General features: G+C 36.3%; 1 protein-coding gene across 17 annotated transcripts in view; it reads left to right on the top strand.

Annotated features, from left to right (window-relative positions):
• Positions 1-16,916, top strand: part of PARD3 (par-3 family cell polarity regulator) — a 577,827-nt gene that overhangs the window by 429,109 nt on the left and 131,802 nt on the right. For all 17 annotated transcript variants that reach the window (XM_070802040.1, XM_070802041.1, XM_070802035.1 and 14 more), the window contains one exon: positions 8,184-8,426. In XM_070802040.1, the coding sequence (XP_070658141.1) occupies positions 8,184-8,426 (243 nt within the window). The remainder of the gene's footprint in view (positions 1-8,183; positions 8,427-16,916) is intronic.

Raw genomic sequence — 16,916 nt, forward strand, 5'->3', positions numbered from 1 at the left:
ATGAATTTACAACGTACAAGAGGCCTAGAATAAAGAATCTTTTAGGGTCAGGGAACAAGTGAATGGTCCATTAAAAAAATCAATTAGCCTCATAATGTAAGAAAACTGTTTGCGTGTTTCAATAACAGTTTTTACAAGTATGTTTTATTTAAACTCATGGATCCTGTAACTGAGCAGGGAAATATATGAGACTCATTGAATTGCATAAGCAATACTTGTTTAGTGTGTGTTATTTTGATAAAGCAATTCTGCTTTTGTAAAACCTCTTTCCTATTCTGTCTATTGGCATTGGCATTGCTCCTTTTGAGAATGAAAACTGCAGCCTCTTTGGGAAGAAGCTGACTGGAGGTAATAGAGAAAACTAAATAAGCCACTGCCTATATTCTCATGACAGCTTTTCCTTCACTGCTGATGGGCAGTGAAACATCTCCTGTAATATTATTTACTACTGTAGCTATTTGAATTCCAAAAATAATTTCAGCTGATTCTATCTAAAAATAGAAAACCTGATATTCCTTAGTTATTAGTTATGTCAGGTCCACATACCAAAATATTTTTTTTTGTCTGTACAAATCCATGAAGCCTGAATATGACTCGATAGAATATTGAAAAATTGAAAGGACAATAAATATAGCTGAAAATGATTTTTTCTACCATGTTAATATCTATTTAGATAGTGAAAGTAAGTTAGATTCTTCAGAGCAGGGGTCTGAGATGGAATTTGCCTTCATTCTTGCTCCCTTCCCTGCTTTTCCTTCCACTTGCTGCCGTCACTGGGAGCTGGGGTCTCGGATACAAGCTGTCTACCGGGAGAAAAGAGGAGAAGGATCCTGCTGTGGGTCTGTCTTTGGGCTTCACCAGCTGTCCCCTGTCAGAACCAAAGCCTCTGTGCCTGAGGTCTCCTCTTCAGAAGGAAAACAGTAAGGGTGAAGTTTGCTGATCCTGAGATGTGCTATTTTGATTTCTAGCTTTGAGCACTGAGCCTGGTACCCTACCTGTTCAGTGATGCTGTTGACAACATTTGGTAGGCCCTATTAGCTCATTTGGGCTTCCCTGGTAGCTCAGCTGGTAAAGAATCTGCCTGCAATGCAGGAGACCCCAGTTCAATTCCTGGGTTGGGAAGATCCCCTGGAGGAGGGCATGGCAACTCACTCCAGTATTCTAGTCTGGAGAATCCACATGGACAGAGGTGCCTGGCAGGCTACAGTCCATGGGGTTGCAAAGGGTCAGACATGACTGAGTGACTAAGTACATTTAGGGACTTCTTCTGGCCTGGAGAATCCCATGGACAGAGGAGCCTGGTGGGCTACAGTCCATGTGGTCACAAAGAGTCAGACATGACTGAGCAACTGAGCATGCATGCACACACATTAGCTCATTCCACCTCACAAAAGGATGGGGCTCTGATTCCCAAATAACACAGGTTCAATTACATGATCTCTGTAACTTTGGGCCCACTCAGCTTCAAGTATAAAGCACATCAGTGGATTTTTCTGTTAACTCAGTGTCAGAAGTAATCTTTGGCTTTCTACTGTATTCTTGCTCTGTTGATAGCTTCATTTATATTTTAATGGTATATAAATATTGCGGTTTGGGGTTTCCCAAACAGCATTCATCAGCAGAAAAAGGGCTCCACATGCAAATATATTTGAGAAACACTTGGTTAAAAGCAGCTTATGCATATTTCTTTACTCCATTATTTATTTCTCAACAGCCTAATTCTGTTCATGTACATTGTGAGTCACCAAAATGTGTGTGGGCATGTTTGTGCTAAGTTGCTTCAGTCGTGTCCGAGTCTCTTTGGCTCTAGGGACTGTAGCACGCCAGGCTCCTCTGTCCATGGGATTCTCCAGGCAATACTGGAGTGGGTGGCCATGCCCTCCTCCAGGGAATCTTCCTGACCCAGGAGTTGAATCCATGTTTCATACATCTTGTGCATCAGCAGGCAGGTTCTTTACCACTAGCACCACCTGGAAAGCCCACAGCCTAGAGAATCATCACTTCCTAACTTACTTACTCATAGATATATATCCTTCTTCACTATTTCTTCCCACAAAATCCCAGTATCTCTCAGAATTAAGAGTCATTTGGGAAATACTGATGACAAGTAAAGACCATTGGCTCTTAGTTTAGCCATGGCCAGGTCATTCACCTAATTGGCAGAATTGAGTTTTTTTTTTTTTTTTTTTTATATGATGACCACAATAAGTTTAGTGAACATTCATCATCTCATATAGATACAACATTCAGGAAATAAAATTTTCTGGCCTTTTTGCCTCCAGTTTCCAATCACTGGCATTTCTCTTTTCACTTTTACCAAGTGTTTCCAATATCTGCTTTGAGTAAGTTCTTGAAATTTTGATAGGAACTTTTTTGTGGTCTTTCTTAGTTATAAGATCCTTTTCAGAGATGGCATGTGTTTATTTGTTAGTTTTTGCAGGATTATCATTTAAAAAATGTGTATCAGAATATAGTAGTAAGGTTTCTGTAAGTGCATGAGTAAGAATTAGTGAAATTACAGAAGGAATAGACTATATAGCAACAATAGGTACATTTCCTGTGCATCTAAAAGAATAAACAATTTTCACTTCTGTTTTACTTGAACCTTAGGATTCAGATTCCCTGAATTCTGACATCAGAACCCAGATATTCTGGATAATATTTGCATGCACGTCACATATTGTCATTAAAATACAAGTCAACTTTTAAAGCTTATCCTTTTAATGCAAAAATATATTTTTCTATAATTTAGCAGGGTTCTTCATATTTTCTCTGGCCCCTTAAATCCTTCAGAAAAGTCAGTTCTAATCAATGAGATTAGTTCATCAGACATATTTTAAGAACTTATTGTTCAGGTGAACAAATTTTTAAAGAATCTATGAACATCATGGAAGTCCAAAATAGACCAATACTTGGGCAAATTGAAGCAGATTTTATTGACAGTCTGTAACTAGAGTAGGAAAGTCAGTTTTATTTTTGATTAGAGCTTTCTTAGATTTGGCATTATAGCATCTCTTTGAGTTAGAAATAATTGTAGGTGATTTGACATTTGTGAAAGCCAGAACATAATGTGAGTGAATGAGTAAGTATCTATGAGAGAGAATAGTGAGTGTGTGTGTGTGTGTGTGTGTGTGTGTTTTGGTTAGTCAAATATCATTCTAGTGGTTTATTAGCATAAAAGAGAAATTTTTCTTGTTCACAATATATTAAATAAAATGATGGTATAAAATTTTTATTCTTATTATAATTCTTCCTCTGTCAAGAATTTCTTACCTTTGTTAAGATGGAGAAAAGATCTAAACCTCATAACATTAAAAAATCAACATAAGACATTATAATCAGTTGTGAAAGTTGATGACCACAGAGCTTTGGGAAGGGGAGAGGTTGGTAGGGCTGGAGTTAATAAGGAACACTGTACAGAGATGATAATTGGGGTCTAGATCTAGTTCTCAAGAACTCAGCATTTAGCAAAGTGAGTAGTTCTGTACCCATGCTTAGACAAAGGGCTGCTGATGGGTGTACATTCTTGTAACTGCGTAGATTCTGGAAAAATTGTGGTTGTGTTAGTGGATAGTATTGTCTCTGTGAAAGCTTTTCTTTGATCTTTTTTTCAACTTTTAATTATTTTATATAATAAATCTGCTGTTTCCTCATTGTAGCTTTGAGGGATGAAGTTTGACTCCCCCATCCCTAATCTACTATAACCACTGTAGTTTTCAACAGCTGCCTTCTTCCCTTGAATTGGAAATGTATCTTTAAAACAATTGTTCCTATTCAAGAATTTTTTCTAAGAATCCATTCAGAACATTGGAAGGCTTTTCCAGTCAACTTTTGCCCCAATACTATAAGCATATTAAAATCCTACTTAAAATGATAATTCTTCATATTCAGTGGGATATTTTCCTTCTTTTGGGAATTCAGCATAGATACTCCATTGGCAGCTTACATCTAGGTAGGTGGCAGTTGTTTGATTTGCCCAGCAGGGTAAGGTGAAGATTGAAGATTTTTGATGTCTGCCATTTGCTCAACTGTTTTGAGGGGCAAGTCAGCATTCAGTCAGTTGACCACAACCTCTCTTTGGCCAAACTGTTTTTTCCAGTTGCCTTGTTGCTTACATTTCATTCTGCCACGAAAGTAGGATTTTCTTTGATGAATTTCTCTAATACCGATTTTTAGACAGGAAATATTGTTGGGAAAAGATCCAGGAACTTTGTTCCCAGAAACAAGCTTCCATATGGTAGTATAATAAGTTGAGGACAAAATGTTCCCCAAAAGAGTTGATTTCAAGCTCTTGAACATTGTTTTGAAGATAGTTTACACTTATCTAATATATAGCAATCTGAAATTTATTTTAATTTGTATGTTAAAGTAACATGAGTATATCCTATCTTTTGTAGATGTTAAAAGCATTTTTTTTTTAAATTAAAAACATTAGAGGTCAATTTCTGCTTCTTGGAGTTTCTAAAAACTTATTATTCAGAACATTCCATGTATTGAGCATTCATAATGTTGGAGGTAGAAGTATTTTGAATACAGTAGAGTAATTTAAGGAACCATTGATTTTTCTATCTTGAGAAGTTGATTCCTTAATAGTAGTGCTTATTAAGCCTTGTGTCTTTTCTGGATATGTAAGGACTATACTTCATAGTCATAAAAAAGTTATTTTCATTTTACTCTACTGCAATTAGTGTTAAAAGCCATTTATTGTAAAAGCAAAAATTCTAATGAATAGAAATGTTACAAGAACAGAAGTCTTGTGTGTTTTATCTTCATCATGCATCATCCATTTTAATTAGAGAAAAGGGTGGTGAACACTGTGACAAGAGTCTGGAATGAAAATCATTAATTGATGTCAAGCTGAAGAGAGACTGTTAGCATGAATTTAGTGACAGCAGGAAAGAAATTAACCTTATTACTTTATTTAGTATATTACATTATTTTGTGTATTATTTTCTATGCAGGTTCAAGGCAATTTCATTATCATAATGGAAAATACTTTTTTTTTTCTAACAGAAAAGAAAGGTGTGAATATTTATGTTTGAATATACCAAATTGAAATGATAAATTCTTTATTAAAATGTTTAAAGGTCTTAATAAAAAGTTTTAGTAGTTGTTTTCACATTTTTTTCTTAACGTTCCAAGAATCGGGAAATAGTGCCTGAATGTGTTGCCCATCCATGTCAGAACAGCTGTCTGCCATCATTTAAACCTCAGAATGGGTCTCTTGTTTATGGCTCAGAATGACTTTCTGGGCTGCTTAAATCAATAGACATTTATTTCTTTGGCTAAGTTTTGTGCTAATCAGTTACTTTTGTCATTGCTGAGATTTGGCCCAAGATAAATTAGATGGATACTGCTAAACAACAACCTGACTGTTCAGAAAAACGGATGAGTCTTACATCTTAGAGATAATTTGTGACCCCAGGGTCACCGTGAAACAGCAGAGGGGGTGTCCTTTTATGGCATTGACCATCTGGAGCTGTTAAGGGCTACACTGCGAGACACCCTCTTTTTGAAAAGTTTCCTTAAACTATGTGATTTTCCTTAAAAGCATTTTCTCTCCTGAACCAAAAAAAATTTTTTTTTTCTGAAATGAGAAAAATATGACAATGAGTAATAAACATGAAAATATATGACATGAATATATAACTTTTGGTTGTGTTGTAGTCTCTTTTCTCGCTTTATAATAAATAAGACATTCAAATGTAAAAGTATAAAATAAAATCATTGTGTGACTTTTATTGGCTCAATTGTCACTGAAGTGCACCGAAACCACAGTGCATTCCTCGTTCTAAAGCTTTACTTTTAGTGCCACTGATGCAGCAAGCTTTGTTAGCATCTATTTCTAGGATGAACATTAGAATACACGTTGGTTCAGGGTAACCAGATTTGTCTGTTCTTGAGTCCTATCTCACTGTTGGTGGCCACAGGTAAACTGTAGTTTTACATTTTACATCTAAATTTGTGATCCATTTTTAGTTAATTTTTGTATCAGGGATGAAGTTTAAATTCAAAGTGGGTTTTGCTCTGTTTGGTTTTGTTTTCGTTTTTGCCTATGGATGTCTAATTGCTCCAGCACTGTTTGTTGAAAAGACTTACTTCACTGAATTGCTTTCGTATAATTATGAGAAATCAATTGGCCATACTTGTTAGCTCTGAGTTTTTTTATCCTGTTCAACTGATCTAAGTGTCTCTCCCTCCATAGAAACCACACCATCAAGTGTGATTCCTCCCACTTTTTTTGTTCTTATCCCAATTGTTTAGCTATTCTATCCTTTGCCTTTTCATATAAATTTAAAAATAATCTTGTTTGTATCTACTAGAGTCTTGCTGGAGTTTTATAGGAATTACATTAAGCTGTTTATCAACTTGGGGAGAACTGACTTTACTATGTTGAGTCTTTCATTCATGAAAATTATATGTCTCTCCAGTTTTTAGATCTTCCTTGATTTCTTTCATCATCATTGTATAATTTTCAGCATGTAAGTCCTGTACATGTTGTGTTAGGTTTACACCTATGTATTTTATTCATATCTATAAACAAACCTTTCTAGTCAGTGTATTTCATTCTTTTAGTGGTTGTAAATGACATTGTAGTTTAATTTTGGCATCTGTGTTCACTGCCAACATATAGAAATATAATGGATTTTTGCTTATTAATATTGTATTGCTATTCTGTTACCTTACTGAACTTTCCTTTTAGTTATAGGAGATTTTTTGTAGATTCCTTGGGATTTTCTACAAAGACCACTATGCTGTCTACAAATAAGAATGGTTTTATTTTTTCCTTTCCAACCTGTATGCCAGTTATTTCCTTTCTTAAGCTGACTTCATTGTATAGAATTTCACTATGTTGAATTATGGTGGTAGGAGCAGATATCCTTACCTTTTTCCTGATCTTAAGGGAAAGCATTCAGTCTTCCTCCATTATGTTATCAGTGGGTTTTTTATAGATGCTTTTTATCAAGTTTAGGAAGTTAGTTTTGCTCTATTTAGTTTTTTTGAGGAATTCTCTCATGATAACTATTGAATGCATTTTGTCAGATGCATTTTCTGCATCAGTTGATATAATCTTGTAACTTTTCTTCTTTATCTATTAATATGATGTATTACATTGTTTGATTTTTAAAATATTGAACCAGCCTTGCATTCAGGCAATAAACATCACTTTGTCATGGTGTATAATTATTTTTATATATTACCAAATTCTATTTGCTAATATTTTGGTAAGGAATTTTGTTTCTATATTCATGAGAAATACTGACCTGTAGTTTTCTCTTTTATTAATGCCCTATGTTCATCTGATTTTGTATCTTTTCTGTATTCTTTTAAATACATTTATGTATCATTTATTCTAGCAGTGGTCTACTTTGAATATAAAAAAGTCAATAACTTTGCAATAAAATGTTAAACAAAGCCCAAAGTATTGCTTTTATAAATAAGACTTCACTTTTAAGTAAACATTTAAATTTATAAGTATGTAATAGAAAAATTTTTCCCATTAAAAGTTATCAAAGTTCTATCAAGGGTTGTTGAATTATCTTCAGCTAACTAAGACCAGCTTAGCACAATATCAATAGATTGATTTCAGAATTTGGTTGAATGCATGCCTTCTTGTCCTGAAACTCAGGATTTTGTGAGCTTTGTATACATCACAAAAAATCAAAGTCAGTATCATTAAACTGAGATCTTTTGCCACTAATAAAGAATAATAGTGTGGATTCATACTTAAGTTTCAAAGTATGTTGAATGTGTATGGTATCATAATGAGAAGATCGTACATGTATATACATACATAAATGTATGCAACTACAGTATATGTGTGTATAACTTTTTAAAAAGTGACTTTTTGCCTCAAAAAATTTCATGAATAAAATGCAAGTGGATGCCTAAAACTATTCCTTGTGGATTTTTAGAGTTAGTTAATAAGTGATAATTTAAAATAAGATGTAAATTATGAGTATGTCTTATTGACATGAACAAAGCTATCTGAAATGATAATTTTTGAGAATCCATGACATTACCTTGATAATCTAAAATGAATATAACATTGTTTATCCTATCCAGCTTCTTAGAATTGCATGAAAGAATATGTATTTTGCAATGTATTTTGATGAATGTTCTATATCCAGTTCTTAGGAAAGGCATAGTTTTTCTTGCTCCAACTTATTTTAATTTTACAGGATTCAAGCCAAAACTCGAGAATTTAGGGAGCGACAGGCTCGGGAACGTGACTATGCTGAAATCCAAGATTTTCATCGGACATTTGGCTGTGATGATGAGCTGATGTACGGGGGAATTTCTTCCTATGAAGGTTCCATGGCTCTCAGCACCAGACCTCAGAGCCCAAGAGAAGGACATATGATGGATGCTTTGTACGCCCAAGTGAAGAAGCCGCGGAATTCCAAACCTTTACCTGCAGACAGGTAGGCTCCAGGAGCAATCAGAGTATTGCTTCCAAATCAGCTATTATATAGTTTGTGACAAGGGAGTAGATTGTTCATCAATTCTCAAGCAAGAACTGCCTTTTATTAACGGGCTTTAAAAAGCTGTTGAGTCTAAGAGCATCAAGTTTACACAAATCAAAGCCTAATGGAAGGAACAGTAGAGATTTTGATAGCTTGTCTCATGATCCCAGCGTATTTCATCTTGTTCTTAAAATGGGTTCTGATGGGAGAACTAACCTGTAGTTTAAAACTCAGATAAGAAAAAGTTGAAAGTGGTTCTTCAATTTAAGACTTTTTTTTTTTATTGTGAGGTGAGCCTCTAGTTATGATAGACGAGCAATGACATGAGTTGTTTTAATTATGGTTTATTTGGACCTATTTTTTTTTTTTTGGTGACATGATTTTCATGTCATGAAAGAATTACTGAATGAGATGTATAGTATAGCCAGTCTTCAAACTGCTCGTTAACAAGCCACAGGTCTGATTGTATACATTAGTGCAGCACAAAGGAGTGTGATGCTGACCCTGTGTTAATGGATATATATATTTCAAATTTTATCTGAAACAATTTAGGAACATCTTTTTCCATCCCTCCATTTATATATTCATGCACCATATAAAATTTAGTTCATGAAGAAAATAGTACACATTTCTTTTTATTTGAAACACATGCATGCTATTGTCATAAACAATACACTCATTCCATCCCATCTTATAATGGTGTCATAATCATTGCTCTGTAGTGGAGCTGTGCTTTGAATATTAAAAGTAGTAGGTTTCCCTTCAAACTAGTGGTTCTTTAGCATGCATCAGATACCTGGAGGGCTTCTTAAAACACAGATGGTCTAACCCTTTTCCAAAATCAAAATTCTGGAGAAATCACAGAAATTAAAATTTTGTGTTTTGTAATTATTTTTTTCAGAGATAAGCTATCCATTGAACAATGATATTGCTAATCCAAAAAGTTGGGAATTATGGTACCTGTGAAGTATTTCTTCATCAACCTATGAATATGAATTTGGCTTGGAAATAATGGCTTCACCTCCATTGCCTTTTTCTGTCAGAATGAAAGCTGTAAAAAAGTGTTTCTCAGACTAGAGTAGTGTAGAGACTCTTCAAAGAACCATCTCTTGATACTGCAGTATAGAATTAAATTGCTTTGATTATAATGTTATTTAAATATGTATAAAAATAAAATAGGGCTGAACTCCTTCTGTTTATAGCCATTATATAACTATAAAACCAAACATCTTTACAAATTAAATACAAACAAAACAGCAAAACCATTACATGCAAATGAACAACATTACTTTAATGTGGCCAATAATGTTTTTTTTTTTCCAAATCTGAAGTCTCACACAAATCACAAGCATGAACGTGGTGGTGGATGCTCCGTGGCAGGTTTGTTGCAGTTTGGCTGACTCAGTTCAGCCGTCGCTCTTCTCAATTAGATTCTGCGGCTCTTTTGCATGTCTGTAGCCAGCGATCTTTGACCTGTGCACCCTATCGATGTATCCTAAGGCATGAAGTTCAACGTGCTTCTCTATCATTAACTCAAGACATCGGTGAAAGTAGCATTTCTTGATGCCTCTGTATGTATAAGCTTAAATTCAGACAGGGAAATAACATACAAGATGACCTACAATATGGTTCCATTAACTTTCTGAAAAGTTAAATAATGGAAACCTAAAACTTGAAACTCCTCAGAGAGAGTTTATACCCAGTAAGGAATCTCCCAGCAACTAACTAAATTTCACCCAAGTTTGCTGTTGGTGTCAGATGAACTTTACTATTCAAATTTTTGGATTTCATGGGAGCATCTCCAGTCCACTGACAGTGTGAAGTGTAGCCTGAATCTGTTCTGGGATTTTTATTGTTCAGTAAGAAAGCCATATTCTGAATTTCACTGTTTATCATTTTGATTGATCTGATGGAAATGTGGATCTGGTAGCCCCACGTGGAAATAACCAGGGATCATTTATTAAGTGCTGTGAATTTGATGTCAGAATGGGACACTTTCTCCATTTCCGCATATTATTTATAAAATATTTTTTTTTCTAGAATCGCTTCATACTCTGGCAATATATCCATGCCTGTTTAATCGACTTGACATGTGTACTGTTATCTGACTGTACCCTTTGGTCATAGTGTCATTGTTATTACTTTTTATTAATGCTCTTGATAACATTCTGTGTTTTCGTATTGGGTGGATGCCAGAGAAACCAGACATATTCTTCTATTTTCTGTGAATAACAAAGCTCAAACGTACAAAAGTTTTGGCATATTTAACTTTTATCCTGCTTGTAACCAGATTCTATTGTCAATGATTTCTAATCCTATGTCTCCTTGGTGGAGTGTATATCCTATTTGATTGCTGTGTCTTCAGAGTGTGATGCAGCTGATCAAAATCAAATCAGAACTCTAATATCAGTTTGTTTAGTAAGGGCTGTTTACAGTGAAGCTGTGAAATAATATATAATTTCCATATTGGGTATGACTTTATCTGGGCATTCATAAATGCCCATTGTTTACCTATGACCGAATCATCATTTTATTCAAAATGTCAGCCTGCAGGTGTGTTATCATAAACTTTATTCAATGTTTCTTGACACGTAGCAAAAAGTTTCTTTTTGTAAGTTATACAATTTCAATCCAAAAGTTTTGTGTGCTTCGAATTCTTAAAAAAAAATATTGATGGAATGACAGTCAGTATGTTTTTTATTATTTGAGAGCACCAACAATTCGTATTTTTATAGTAAGATCCCAGAATCTGTAGTTAAAAACTCTACAGAAGGATAGTTCTAATGGACATTTGCTGACTGTCACCATGCAATCATTTGCCACCAAGAGAGCACTGTCCTCAAATATAATTGAAATAAAATAGTTACTGTGCTGCTATAAATCTAAATAGCAGGAAAATAGTAGGCTAGACTCCCCCAGCTTGCTGAGGACACCTTAATGGAAACATAAATACCATAATCACAAGCTTTTTGCATGCATTTTATGACTAAAGTGAAAATGCCGATTTTAAAAGAAAAGACCTCTGTGAACTTGTTTTCTCCCCCATTAAAAACCGGAATCCAGTTGTGTCAAAAGGAAGTCTGCCAAACACGGAGAAAACTAATTTTCTTAGTTATGGGCCATTATTAAACATGCGCTCTTCTTAAAAGGTTGGGTCATATAACAAAGTTGTATTTGCTATTCAAAAAGTCAAAGACCGTTTTATTTACTTACATTTACTTAGTATTTTTTTTTTTAAATCTCTGCTTTTCTTGAGATGTGAGAAAGATATTTCAAATGGAGTCCATCTCATTGTAACGTGTGTTTTGCAAGTTGATGCCCTTGCTGATGAATGAGCTCTACACTGACCTCATCTCAGTGTTCCTCCTACCCATCTCTGACCTTGGCCAGCTCCATCCACCTCCTCCATCTGCCTGGACCACCTCTCTGTCCCTACTTACTGAGGATCCACTTTCCTTCTTCTTGGCTAGCCCTGTGAACACTATTCCAGATCCCAGTCCTACCCCTGCAAGGAGCCTGCTCCTTGGTCCCCCTTTTTGTCCCTTTTTAGCCTGTGTGTCTCTGCTGCCACTTCCTCATAGCTGGTGAGCTTGCTGATGTCTTGATCATGTTGCTTAAAAAAAAAAAAAAGTCTTTTTTACCCTCTGGCTATTCTCTGCCCTATTTTCCCTCTTCACTTCTAATCCAAACTTCTTGAAAGACTAATCTAGAATTGATAGAGACTGCTGTTTCTTCTTTCCTGCATCTTGTTCTCTCCATGTGGTAGGGGGAATAATGGCCCCTGCAAAGATGCCCCGCTCTAGTCCCTGCTGCTTCTGCTGCTGCTGCTGCTAAATCCCTGCAGTCATGTCTGACTCTGTGGTCCCTGGAACCTGTAAATAGGCTCCTTCATGCAGCCAAAAGGACGCTGCAGATCTGATTACATTATCTTAAAGTGAGGATGTTTCCCTGGATTCTCCAGCTGGGCCCAGTGGATCATAAGTGAAGAAGGCGAGAGAATCAAGGTCAGAGAAAGACTTGAAGATGCAGACTGCTGCCATAAAGGTAGGAAGGGGCCATCAGCCCAGGAGGTCAGTGGATTCTAGAAGCTGCTAAAAGCCAGGAAGCAGGTTCTCCTTGAAAGCCTCCAGAGGAACCATCTCTGTTAACCCATTGGCTTAAAGTCCAGCAAAACCCACCTCCAGCACTCAAATGTGATAAACTGGAGTTATCTTAAGGCAGTAGGTTTGTGGGCATTGGGTTACAGCAGCCATGGTGTGTTAGTTTCCCAATCCTGGACTCCTGGTTCAGTGAATGCTTCTGTTTCTTCCCTCTGGGTCACTCTGGCCTCCCTGAAGCTCTGTTCTTTTAGTTTTTATGTCCGGTACTGCTATCTCTTGCTTCCTTTCTGACTCTTTCTTCACTGTCTCTTAAGAGATTCTCTTCTATTTGTCTCCTAATTTGGGATTGCCTGAGGAAATAGCTCTGACCACTGATAATTCCTATGTGTTCTTTGGGTTGTAGCTTTAACTGCTCTGAAGCACTGGTGATGTTTATTCTGCACTAACTCAGTCCTCCATAAACCCTAGATTCTTGGAGCTAACTACCAGCATGTGCTTTCTGTGTCTCCCAGGCACCTAAACCCCATCCAAAACCAAGTTCATGGTTTCTCAGTCCAGACCTCCTCTGCTATCATCAGCCTAATCTCAGAGAATGCTGTCACGACCCTCACATTGACTCTAGACAGTGTTTTCTTCTGCAGCCTCCCACACCAGACATCAGTCAGTGACAAAGGCCTAATGATTTTACATTCTGAATAATTCCAAACTCCTTCTCTCCTGTTCTTACTCACAGATGCTGGCAGTCATCTCCTAGCTCTTCTCCCAGCCTCCAGTCTTGTTCTCTTCAAATTCCCACAATACCTGGAGTTTTCTATCTAAAATTAAAATCTGACATCTCATTCTCTTGCTTAAATTTGTTCTCCAGCTGCTCATTGTCTCCAAGATGCAGTCCAAGCCCTCAGCACGATGTCTATGGGCCCCAGTCTCTCGTTTTAGCCTCATCCTTAATTATGTCATATTGGCTCACATCATACTTTTCCTAATAGAGGATCAGCCTCAAAGTATAAATCCAACTTCTACTAATTCATGGATGAATTAAGTGGCTCTTTAGTGTTATATGTTCTGCAAATGTTACATTTTGGTGAGTAAAAACAAGCCATCACCATTCATTAAGCTATCTAATATAGTTAGAGATGCAGCAATTAAATTAAAGGCTGAGGTGACATAAACAACCCAACAAATGAAATCCTGAATGTAATGAAGCCATAAATAAGGTCATGGCTAATTTTAAAGACTTCTTGTTTAATTCTTTTTGTTGATTAACATTGCCTGAAACCATAATTTGTTTGGAGAACTAATGTGTAATGGGGGTTGTTTATTTATATATTTATTTTAGCCTTAGAGAAAGTTTAAATATTCTGCAGAAATATGAGGATAAATGGAAACTATTTTAGACCTGGGTACTTACTTGGCAAACAGTGCCCCAGCAGAGTGCGTTCGTTTTGTTTTAATGTCTTTCCTTTTCAAGGCACTGAACTTTGGGGTCTTTGATGATGAGCTGGCCACACTTTTGGAAATTCCCATTAGCCACTTGGTATTTCATTTGATTTTAGCCTTCACACAGAAACTCTAAAATCCTGCTTTACATGCAACTCATCATGACAACTCATCTTTTTATTTTGACCCAACCACCTGGTTCTTCTGTCCTTTTAGGCAGTCCAGACCTGTGGATTCAAGTACCAATCTTACTGGTATTTAGTGGTCTTAGGTTGGTGGTTCTTTCCTTCTTGCTTCTGCACCAAGATGGAATATCAATCAGTTCTTAATATAAATTCATGAGGATTTATGTGGAGCCCTATTGTGAGATGCATTTTCAACTTCTTGGGAGACTTATCAAGATCTGAATTCAAAATCCATTTTTAAATTAACTTCTCAGATATTCTAGAGCTTTTCCTTGGACACTTCCAGCACTCACTGTGGATAGCTGTTTGATTATTCTCTGTTTGATTCTTTTTCCTTTCTACTTCCTTTAGTGCCCCATTGGTTGATTTTGTGTAACTTAAGTAGTTGATTAGTAATGATGTTTTTTTTTCTTTTCCAATCCTTAGTCCTTAGATTCTTCCACTAAAACAGATGTGGAGATAGGAGCGTGAAAATTCAAAACCTTCTGTATTATCACAGAACAGAAAATGATGAGATAATTCATATATTCTGTGGCTCTGTAGTAATTACTTAATATACACTTAAAATTGCATAAAAGGGAATCAACAAATCTTTGTAGAATGAATGAATGAATATTATTATATACATTTCTGTAAAACTAAAAAAATATTTTAAAAACAATTTTCTTACTTTATACCTTTCATAATTAGTTCTAGTGAATAAACTACACAGGGTTATATTGCTGAATCCTTAGGAATAAAGAGTTTTCAAAATATTTGTCTTTGAAATTAAGTACCTTGGGGCCAGATAAGCATTTCCAGGGTGGGTCCTTTTGGTAGGATGGTGGAGTGGGTGGGTGGCTCTTTCAGCTTAGCTTTTTTCTGATGACACTTAGAATTCTTAAAGAAGGTTGGGAGCAGAGATGGGCAGGATGCAGAAGGAACTGGGGCTTACTGGAGAACATGGGGTATCCATGGAACAAGTTAACAGACAGCATGACTCCTGGGAGTTCCGTGGAACTGCCAGCTGTTGTGGACTCGGACAAGGACAGTGAATTCTGGCACCCCATTTCTTGAGGCATGAGGATTTTCTCTAAATTTCACAGTCTCCATGTGGCCTATGAAGGAAAGGAAGACCTAGAAATGACTTTGATTCTATAAAATTCTAATTCTGATGCAGGAGAGTTCTGATTTCAGTTTTGGTTTTACACGCTGTGTTGGCGTAGCTTAAAAAAAAAAATCACCTGCTTTGTGACAGAAACTAAAGCTGAGGATAAATACTTAATTCAAATTATTCTCTTTTCCTTCTCTTTCTTTTTTTCCTTTCACGTGGATATTCAAGCTTTGCTAAATGGTCAAGGGCTTAAATTCTTTGAACAAGCCCTGGATTCTGGAATGGATTCTTCTTCTAGCCTCCGTCCCTCCCCCTCCCCAACACTTATTTGGCAGCTACAATGTACAAGGATGTGGGAGGGGTCTGGATACAGAAATGAATAAGAGATTCCCCTCCCATTTCCTCTCACTTGGTGCCATGTGACAGACCATGCCCTGTGTTATACACAGAGTGATATGAATTCAGTAGGGAGGGGAAGGCAGGTTGGGTGATACCAGACTGGTTGCCATTCCAAGTGGATTCTGGGGCCTTGCTGGAGTCTCAGGCCTGTGGAGGAATTATGCAGTTTGTGGCCTAAAAAAAACCAAATTATGCAGTTTTCTACTTAAAAAAAAAGTTGTTTTTTCACGAGCATGATATTGGAGAATTCTCTGTATTTTTAAAGCATCTTCTGTGTGTGAAACTTTTAGGTTCCTCGACTTTTAATTCTGATGCTACAGTTGATGCCTGTGGCTTTTTACATTCTATACGGATGCTCAGATGTGCCTGGCTGAGGACATTTGATTGATTTCTGTAATTAAGAAGCAACTAAACCTGCAGAAATTTGGTACAGGACTTAAGCTCGAATAGTCACAGATTCATTTCTAAACCAGGGGACTAGGGTGACAAGGATTATGACCTTTGAGACACAAGCGAAGACGGTGAGGGCCTGGGACTGTGGTCGGACCCTCCCCAGCCTGTGACGTGACGTGTGGACAAGCTCACCTTTGGACTCACTGTTTGGCTCCCCTCTGGAGGTGTGAGTGGAATTTTTTCAAGAGCATTTTCAATAGCTCTGTGATATATTTAAATAAAAATGACCACTTAATTGCATAATATTGGTACTATAAATGCCTTGTATTCATTATATGATAATTAATTAAAATAAGGTTCAGTGTTAATATGTAGTAAGAGTATTATGGATGTTTTATTTATGGTACACAGGAAATGTCCCTGGTGATTTTTTTTTTTTACTCCCAGTTTAGAAATGATAAATCAAATATGAAAAGGAACTAGATGTTTTTCTTTAATGGTGTGTCTTTTCTGGCACACACATCCATGTAACTGGCATCAGCTACATACGCCCCTCACAAAATCAAGTCTGACTGCACCCAAGGATAGCTAAATGCCCATCAAGGAGTCAATGAATGCATTTGAGTTGTTTTAATTAGCTAGGTGTGATTTAAAGGTTGCCAAAATCAAAAAGGCTTATTCATTTTTCATCAATAATCACTTACCTTAATATTTCATTAGAACCTGCTGATTTGCAGACCTCCTTCTGGGCTTTGATTCATTATGACTGCAGACATAATTTAACTTTCCCTCTTTTTCCCATTCTGTATTGTACTCTTTCATCTGTGAGACACTGTTAAGA

The sequence above is a fragment of the Bos indicus genome, chromosome 13 (assembly GCF_029378745.1).
Source record: "Bos indicus isolate NIAB-ARS_2022 breed Sahiwal x Tharparkar chromosome 13, NIAB-ARS_B.indTharparkar_mat_pri_1.0, whole genome shotgun sequence".
In the NCBI taxonomy this organism is placed as follows: Eukaryota; Metazoa; Chordata; class Mammalia; order Artiodactyla; family Bovidae; genus Bos; species Bos indicus.